Source organism: Penaeus chinensis, chromosome 2 (assembly GCF_019202785.1).
Source record: "Penaeus chinensis breed Huanghai No. 1 chromosome 2, ASM1920278v2, whole genome shotgun sequence".
NCBI classification, from domain to species: domain Eukaryota; kingdom Metazoa; phylum Arthropoda; class Malacostraca; order Decapoda; family Penaeidae; genus Penaeus; species Penaeus chinensis.
Window position 1 is genome coordinate 2,631,858 of NC_061820.1, and position 10,000 is coordinate 2,641,857.

Sequence of the window (10,000 nt, forward strand, 5' to 3'; positions counted from 1 at the left end):
GTGGGAGGAGGGGACGGGGGTAGATGGGAAGGGGGGAAGGGGGGAGGAAAGGGAAGTGGGATTTAGGATGTAGGATGTAGGGTAGGAAGGGAGGGGGTAGGGCGGAAAGGGGGGGAGGGAGGAATGGAGGGGTAGAGAGAAGAGGGGGAATGGGTGGGGGGATATGGGTAGGGGAGGGAGAAGAGGGAATGTGGGTGGGGTGGAAGGAGGGAGGGGGAAATGGGTAGGGGAGGGAGAAGAGGGAATGTGGGTGGGGTGGAAGGAGGGAGTGGGAAATGGGTAGGGGAGGGAGAAGAGGGAATGTGGGTGGGGTGGAAGGAGGGAGTGGGAAATGGGTAGGGGAGGGAGAAGAGGGAATGTGGGTGGGGTGGAAGGAGGGAGTGGGAAATGGGTAGGGGAGGGGGAAAAGGGTAGGGGAGGGGGAAGAGGGAAGGAGAAGTGGATAAGGAGAAGGAGGGGGTGGATATGGAATGGGTTGTAAGTTGGGGAAACATGAAAGTGAATGGGAGGGAAGACATGTTGCATGGGGATGGGTATTCCAGGATTATGGGTCGGGACGAGGGGGGGGCGTGGGCGCATGTCTTGGCCGAGATGCGCCGAAAAACCGGTTCTGAGGATGCAAAGGATGGGGAGCGTCCTATTCTCGAGAGGGCCCCTCTCTCCAGCCGCAGATCATCAAGTCGGGTTTGCCGCCCGTACGCAGCTCAGGGCGTGGGCGGCGCTGTGGGTGGTTTGTATTTTGTATTTTGTGTGTGGGTGCGATTGTAGGGGTGGGCGTGCGTGTGGGTTTGTGGGTGTGAAGGATGGAAAGTTGGTAAAGGTCGTCGCTGTTACCGGGTCTTTGTTGCCACCCACCGGCCTCCGTTGCCTTCGCCGTCCGCGCGCCACTCGAGTTGCTGTGACCCCATGACCCCGCACGCCCACTCACGTCTTTCCACGAGGGAGACGCGCGTGTTCACAGATACGCATTTATACGCACTCGTTTGCAGGCACTCTCACACACGCACGCGCAGAACAATACACACAAACAAACACGCGCGCACACACGCACGCACGCACCCCCCCCCCCCCATACCATGTCCTATTGTGGGCTGTCGGCTATTATCCCTCTTCTACCCCATAAAATCAGGTATTATCCAAGAGACCATTGATTCGTTCCTTACAAAGCAGCACATCAATTCACGACTTTCCTTTAATCTTCATGTTCAAACAGCATATATAACAGATTCTCCCGATTTTGTGTTTATCGGTTATAGTTGATTGCTTGCGTGCTTGTTCCTTGATGAGAGAGGGTAAAAACTGTCTTGTTGGTGGTTTTGACATTTTTCGTTTATTTTTTAATTATTTTCTTCTTTTTCTCTTTTTCTTATTCCTCTTTGCATGTATTTGATTCAATCTTCTTTTTCTTCACTCCCTCCCTCTCCCATCAGCCTCTCCTATTACCTTCTTTTTCTTCTCCTCCTCCCCCGCCTCCTCCCTTTCTCCTCTTCCTCCCCTTTTCCTCTTCCTCCCCTTCTCCTCCTCCCCTTCTCCTCCTCCCCTTCTCCCCTACTCCTCCCTTTTCTGATGGGGGGAGTGAAAGAATGGTTTCAAATTTAGAGATGTTTGCAGTGTTCCATTATCAGCAATTATTGGAAGCTAGCAGGATTCAGTAATATTTTAATTGATTTGGAGTAGGACATTGTGTGAAGCACTACTATAGATAATGATAGTATGGCAGGTCTAGAGAAAGAGGATGATAAGTGATGAATACATTGTAGATAACAGGATGAGGAATTACATATCACGAGGAGTAATTAAAGTAAATTGACAGGTCTATTGGTAGGTGAGAAAAACAACGATGCAAGACCTTTCATGTTAAGTTCCTCATTTTGGTCACTTTAGCATGAAAGTAAAAATGATTAAATATAAATTGAAGTGCTACTATTATTAAAATGTCTTACAGTCATTGATTGATGAGATTCTCATTAAAGTAACCATGATGAAAAGATATACTGACATACCCCAACTATTTCAGGCTTGCAACGACTACGTGGATGTGAGTGGCACTGCTGGGCGCAAATGGCAGCGTCTCTTGCAGCATGAGCGTGACCAACGATTGAGGCTGGAAGATATGGTGGAGCAGTTGGCCCGCCAGCATTCACATCTTGAGCAGGAGGCCAAGGAACAGATGAATCAGGCCATGCCACCAGGTCAGTAGTAGCCGAGAACTGAAAGGAAAGGAGGAATGTTCTGTCCGTAAAATTAGGGTTTGGAAAATTGTTAGTTTATTATTATTGTTTTTTTTGTGTTTTTTTCTATCTGTTATATATTTGTTTCTGTTAGTGTTCAGCTGAGTAACATTCACAGTTTTGTTGCATGCACACTCTTTGTTAGGATTCACAAGCACTTAATTGAAAAAAGGGGGGAAGGGGATAGCATGTGCTTAACTTAAATTATATGTATGTTGCGCAGCTAGAAAAAGTTGATTTTATAAATTGCCCATAGTAGTATTGTATGCTCTCTGTATTTTTATTTCACTGGTAGGATTAACAGGTACTGTAATTTTTAAGTTGTGTATTAAGACTAGTGTGATAAAAGGAATGCTTATTGATTTCTTAAAAAAAGAAGATAGGATTACATCATGCTATGCTTAGGCAAATTGGTTTTAGTGTCTGCCCTCATAGTCCCTTGTGCATTTACATTTATTATTTCATCTTTTGGGGAAAGTATATCCAACCTTTTGTAGGAAGGGTTATTCAGCAAGTTGATAATGTTTGCTTATGCTCTAATGCTTTTACCTCTATAAGCATTGTGGGGCCTTGCATACATATTAGGTGTCTCTGTAGGGCTGCAAGGTCCCGTACCCAGCTCCACACCAGTAGCTGTCAATGAATACCGACCTCCAGATCCAAACCCTGAACAGGTGAAGGAAGTACTTTCAGGTGGGTTAGGGATGAGAGGCGTAGATGTAGAGGATTTTACTCATCCGTACTAACACTAACCACTTGGAACTACTTTCTTCCACTTCTGGTTGTTTTGTTGTGCAAGATAGAGGTTGTCAAAGCTGGGAAGGTCAAGATCCTGATGAAAATTAGATGGTTGCTATTCATCAAGGATAGATTGTGCGAACTGAAGACTGTGCAATACTAGGACTGAGCGGAGACACCCTCGATAATATTAAAGTTATAGATCTACTGAAATGCTCTGTATATTTCATTTCTCCTTGAGTTGCATTGGTAAACTTTGGAAGGGCTGCATAGGGCTGTGTGTTTATCTTTCATCGAGAAAGTTTTGATGAATTGGAAAGGTATAGAATTCCTCTGTTTGTGGTTTGCGGCTACTATATTGTAGATTTTTTGTAAAGAAACTTGTACGTAGATTGTAGGTAGTTGACAGTAGTTATATAGAACTAGAATAAGAAATCCAAAGTAGATTATAGTATTTTCTTTCATAATTTAACATAGGAAATTCTGATGCAAAACAAGAGCCTCATGACTTCATTGGTTGCTTTAGTTCATTTACTGAACCTGACTATAAAGATAGCATAAAACTAAACAACAGCAATCAGTCGGTGTATCAGTCTGTCTGTTCAGCTGTTTGCCGACAAAGTCATCTCGCAGAATGCTTGCCACACATGCCATTTAGATTCTACATTTACATACATGCAGTCCAATAAGGAAGTTTATATATATATCTTGAGGAACAGGTTTTGATGCTGGCAAGGTCCCAAGAATGGGAGACCCAGATAAAACCAGTTTTATTGTCTCGGTTGTTTGTTAGTTTATTTGATTCTTGTGGAGAAGGTATGGATTGCATTTTATTTGTTTCTTGTGTTATCCTAACTTGGGTGTAGTGGTTTTCTCTTAGTCTTTGTGTAGTATCCAGATTTTAGAAAGTATGTCTTTATGAAGATATACATGGGTTCACTTTTAAACATTTTGAGAATGTATCCTAAAGTTAGTTGCATATACTGTACCTGTTCTCTTTACAGCCACTTCTGAAGAAACCATATTCTAATTAAATCTTTTGAGAAATATTCTTGTGATATTCAAGGGTGAATTTAATTCAAGCAACATAATCCCCAGTTAATAAAAAATGGATTACAGGTATCAGTCACATCACTGATTTATAAGAAGCAGTATGAGAGAGTTATATCTGGTTTTAGGTCTTTGTATATTATCTTTGGACATTTATGCCCATAAATACTTCATGGAAATAGTTTTGATAGTATTGTGCTATATTTCATGAGATTTTTATAGGGATATTTGAATCAAACAGATAGCTATGTGCTTTTGATATCTAAGTTCTTTTTTATGTAGGAATTTTGTTAATATAATGAATAGATTTACAAATCGGGAAATGTTGTTAACAGTATTACATGTAATTTGGATGATAGTTTTATTGAAATAGTCAGTCACAAGTCTTGAACTCTATTCATTGTTCTTATTGTCCTTAAATTTACCATTATGGCAGATGATATTGATTATGCCTATTTTGATCCAAAATCCTTCTTTGTAAGAAGGATGGATCACAGATGACTAAGTTTTTATGTAAACAAGAACATATCAATCTAAGTTTTCTAAGGGAAGTAATGTTGTATGGAGGACTGAGATGATATATCAAAGAGTTGATTGTAGAATGTATAAGAAACCAATGCATTGTGCTTGATATGTGTATTTACTCAAAATTACAAGAATTTTAAATTTGAGGATACAGATGATTGATATTGATAGCAGACAGAAGAATAGAGAATTGTCAAAAGTGGTTTACCAGCCCCTGACATGTATAAAAGGGTCTTGCTGTGTGAGAGTAAATCGGTGTCAGTTTTATTCTGTACATAATGAACAAGTGTGTATGTATAGAGGCTCCCTATTGTGTAACTAACAACTTGGATTATTTTCTTTTAGATTATGTTTTTAAAGGTTATGAGGGCAGTAACTTGTGCACAGCTGGTGGCTATGAAGTAATAAAGACTTGATAGTATAAGCACTGATTCATTAGAAGCAAGAAGTGAGACATCTGCAGTTATTTTAGCTGTTGTTATCTCATGTGTCCCTTTTTTCTTGATAATATGTGAAAAAGGAATAGGAAATAGTGTCTGCAGGTAGTATTTTTTTCAAATGTTAGTTTTAAAATATGATGTATATTTTATGATTATGTTTATATAAAATTCATGAATTAATTCTTTTGATTCTTTAATCATCTTGTCAGTATACTGTGTTTTTCCTGTGATTTCCTCTTTATTTTACTCAGTCTCTGCCTATATACAGTATTTTAATTAGATGCATTCAGTATTAATTATCATTATTTTTAATCTATTTCCTTCATTATAAGAGAGATCTCCCACAGACTGTGGATTAGACACATTTGCAACCTCCCCTTTCTTTAACCTCCCCATTCTGCCTACAGGTCACAGCCACAGCGAGGATGAGGAGGAGAATGAGTTTGAGGATGCAGTGGAAGAGTTGGCAGAGAATTTCATTGTGCATGTAAATACAAGTCAGGCACACCGAAGGTCTAATTCCAATGTTTCTCAGGTGAGTCTATGCTGCTGTGCATCTTCAATCCCTCTTGTCATTATAGCTGTATTTGTTATTAGAGTACATTAGAAACACCGTATTTGTAGAATCTTCAAATTAATCATGCCATTGACCGTATGACATATTTTGCTGTTTTTTCGTAGGGATATGTGTATTTTTTTAATATTTTTAGATTTGAATTTGTAGAATTGGAGGTTGATTTTTTTATGCTTGGTTTTGGTTTTAAGAAAGTGTATTTGAAGTAATAAGGGCTTGATTAAGATATGTGTTTTCCTTAGTTTTGGGGGAAGATGCTTACAAATGATAATTTGTTACTGTTCAGTTGTTTGCTGCATTGTTAATTTAGGATAGTAAGTTGAAAAGGAAGTGTGATATGATATAGGTATTTGGTGGGCAGATGTATATGGCTGGCATCATCATTGCTCTGGAGTTGTGAAGTTGTTTTACAGGAGTAGAACTGAAGTTTTTTTTTTTAATGTTTCATGTCATATTTACTCTTTATAGGGCAGGCATTCATATATAATTTAACATTTTTATTGCCATTTCTTGTCCCCTTTTTCATTTATGATTTTTTTTTTTATAATGTTATCTATAACTTATTTACATGTATAAAAACAGACACACATTTTAGGGCCCCAGAAGTGATCAAGAAGATTGCCAGTAAGACATAAATCAACCGTTATAACATTTATTCCACAATGCAAGATGAAGTGAAGACAGGAGTTGCTAAGAAATGATTAGTTTTATTTTAGTTTTATGGAAAAGATCAAAAGCAAAATGAATGTAATATGAAAATAAGTGGTGTACAAAAACACAAAAATTGAAAGGAGGAGGAGGATATAAGCAGAAAATGTATAATGTAAGTAAAAAGAAAATGAAAGTGAGAGATAAATATTCACCAATATTTGAAGATGGAAGACCTGCCAGACTTATTATTTGCCCACCAGCATGTTTGTGCCTATCCACTTGATCATAGTTGAAGTTATGGCTGTTGCTTAAGACATAGAAGGTCATGTAACGCAATCTAGGTCATGTGATGTTGCTCTTCCTGCTTGTGGCTGGCTTGTATCTTAGACCTTCCTCAAGACCGCAAACAAACCTCTGAAATAAACCATTAAAAGTAAGCTCTTGCCTTAAATGGAAGTTGGTAATACTTGGACCCTTAAATTCGAGTACAGTGTGTTTGTAGCCCAGTAGCACATGTATGATATATATATAGTTTTTTTTTTTTTCACCCTTTTTCCCATTCTGTTTTGAGAGAGTGATATAAGAAAAGAGAAAGAAAGTAAGAAAGAAAAAAAAAATTTCAATCCCTCATCAACATTTTATGCTTTCATGTGTCATGTGGTCATAGTGTTTCACATAGGAAAGTACTTGTAAACAGAGGGAGGTGGGGGGAGAAGTAGCCATGATTTAGTAATTTAGTTGAGAACAAAAGTATGCCTGGGAAAAAGCTTGTGGTTGATTATGTGTTTGGGTACTGTAGGCGTCAGAAGGGCACGGTGTAGGAGACACAGTGTCCGCATCCAGCAGCGAAGGAGACGGGCAGGACAACACCGTCCAGGTCATCATGAGGAAAGACAACAATACAGACAGTAGTTATAGCGTAAGTTGTTCCTCCGTGAATGTTTCATTCCAGTGCTTCTGGCCTTTGCTTGATTTGATGGCTGTCATGTATGACTTATTGATGGTAGGTTTTTCTTGTATATCTTTGATTTGCATGTTTAGGGGAAGGCTTTTGAATAACCATATGTATTTTGCATACACCATAGGATGGCTGATTCACTATTTTTATCTCCTTTTTCTTTTATTTTTGTGTATTATACTCTTTTGAAGCTTATTTCTTTATGCTTTTATGATGGTTGATTTCTTGGGGCCTTTTGCTGGTTTGAAGTCATTTTTAGATTCCTTTGGATTTTTTTATTTTGTTTTTCTTTTTTAGACTACCTAATTTTTAAGGTTAAAATGGATTGCATACTCTTTTGAAACATGCACAAGTACAGATACAAATAAAGGGAAACTAAATGATCATTTGCTATAGATTAATTGTTTTTTTTTGTGTCATAGGCAACATACTAATGATGTTTATAAAGATTGTATATTTTTTTAAACTACATCATCATGAAGGTGCCCAGTAATGACTGAGCATTCACATTCCTCCTGTTCATTATTTAAAGGCTGAAAATCCTGCCATTGTAGTACTACTCAAAAGCCTTATAATGATGATGGATTTTCTTTTATTTTTTTATTCCATTTATGAAGAGGCACAAACTTTTCAATCATTTTATGGCTAGATTACCAAAGTTTGTTAAGTGACTAGATGCTGAAGTACTTTATGGGTATAAGTTTAGCTGTCATAATCATGCATTTAACCCCCATTTACCCCCATCCCCAGTCTTAATGAAAGTCATCATGACATTGAAAAATAGGTATGAATGAACATGTATCTTTTCGTAAATGTTAAGTGGGTAATTCTCATCTTGCTGTGAAATATTGTTCACGGGGAATCATATCTGTGGGATGTATATGGATTTTATTGTTATGCATATTTCAAAACATCATTAGTGGTTTTAGTTGACTTTTGTTTTTATTTGTCACAAGTTAAATTAGTAAAGATCTGCGTGAAAAGATATCGAATTTTTTTGTATTTAAGTGGCTATCGAGTCTGAACTCTTCTCAAGCAAAAGAGTATTTTGTTTTTTCTTTCATTTTTTATTTGATCAGTAATTCTATGATGAAGTTACCTTATTGGTCATCTGACAAAGAAATTATGAGATGCATAGCAAACAGTGATAGATGCAATGCGTTCATTTATGCGTTGCTGACATTAGCTTATTACGTAATTGTGTACCTGTGGGATTACTGTGTATATATGACTTATCAAGAAGAATATTTACAAGTAAACAGTCCACATCACCATAAACAATTGCTTTCTACTGACTGTCTGTTATGGGAGGTCAGGTGATTATGACTACATGTTTGTGTGTGTTTGCAAGTATCTATATGTTTTTGAGGTATGTACATCTGTTTTTGACTGTGTATAGTTATGTGTGTGCTTGTTCATGTGTGTATGTTTTTGTTTATATGTATATGTGTGTGTTTTATGTTTGTATATGGTGTGTTTGTATGTGTGTATAGTATGCTTGTGTTTCTGTTTGTACATGTTGTGTACGTGTGTATAGAGTATGTTTGTGTGATATATGTTTATGTTTCTGAATATGTATGTGTTTGTATTTGTGTGTTTGTTAAGAATGAGTTCCAGACACAAACTGAAATTGTTTTTATTTTGCTCATTCTTTTGATCTGGCTTTCACTTTGAATTGTTTGCCATTTATTTATTTTTTTGTTGTTAAAGAAAAAAATGAATGATAAATGCATGTTGCTGAAATTGATGTTAGTGACATTGTCTCTCTTTTTATTATTCCAACTCCTGCAAATTTAAAGTTTTGTAATCTTCATCCAAAGTGTATTTTCTTCTCATAAATTGAATGTTGTCATTTAGTGCTTATTATCAAATTTACATCAATGAATTATCCAGGAATCATATATTAGCAGATCATGCACAGTTAGTGGTTTATGTCAAAGAATCTTGTTCCGTGTAATAATTTCTCTACTGCAAGAGTTCTAGGCTAAGTAGCATTTTGTGAATCCTTTTAAGCAAGAGAGGGTTCCTTTGCTGTGTCTTGTCATTGACATGAAGTATCATTTGTGGATGCTATTGATGATAGGGAGATATAGAAAAAGAAAAGGAGTTTTGGTCACCCTCTTCCTCTAACTCATAACTATTTATGAAATGTAAATGTATATATCAACAGTATTTATATATATATATATATATATATATATATATACACACATATATTTATATTTATATTTATATATATATATTTATATATATATGAGGTTCAAGTAATTAACATATGTGCAACAATCTGAAGTAGGCAGATTTGTGCATATTGAGACATTGCTAGATTTTCTAACATGTAAGTAGGTGCGTATTGCATTTATTGTGTGGGTTTAGTCACTAGATAACAGCTAGGTGGATATTTTTATATATTTAAATTTGTTGTTTTGTATTTATTGTATTTGTATTATTGATAATCAGATTGTATTCATCCGACAGTGTTCTTGTACATTTTATATCTTATTGCATGTCAAGCCTACTTGTTGCTTTAGTTTTAAGAATAATCATTGCAGTTATAATTTCACTTCATTAAATATTGATAAAACTATTATGCCTTACTAACTTCTGCCTCCTTGGCTTTCACCTGATTTCAGTCGATTATTTCAGTGTAAGAAAGATGGTTTTCTTTTTCATTTGTTTCCCGTTCTCTTTCCTGTATAGCATAGTCGGTGGATCTTGCAGATTTGTAACACTTGCTGCCTGTTTTTTTCCAATACTTGCTTTCAATATGGGGTTTGAGGAGTCCATTTCCCCCAAGTTTCACAAGTTCTATTATTCAGTACGATAATAATTG

At 36.8% G+C, this 10,000-nt stretch overlaps 1 protein-coding gene across 1 annotated transcript in view; it reads left to right on the plus strand.

Annotated features, from left to right (window-relative positions):
• Positions 1–2,017: 2,017 nt before the first annotated feature.
• Positions 2,018–10,000, plus strand: part of LOC125030028 (oxysterol-binding protein 1-like) — a gene marked incomplete at its 5' end in the record, with an annotated part of 51,718 nt that continues 43,735 nt past the window's right edge. The window contains 4 exon segments of the mRNA XM_047620268.1: positions 2,018–2,192; positions 2,829–2,924; positions 5,392–5,519; positions 7,009–7,128. Coding sequence (XP_047476224.1) covers positions 2,018–2,192; positions 2,829–2,924; positions 5,392–5,519; positions 7,009–7,128 — 519 coding nt within the window.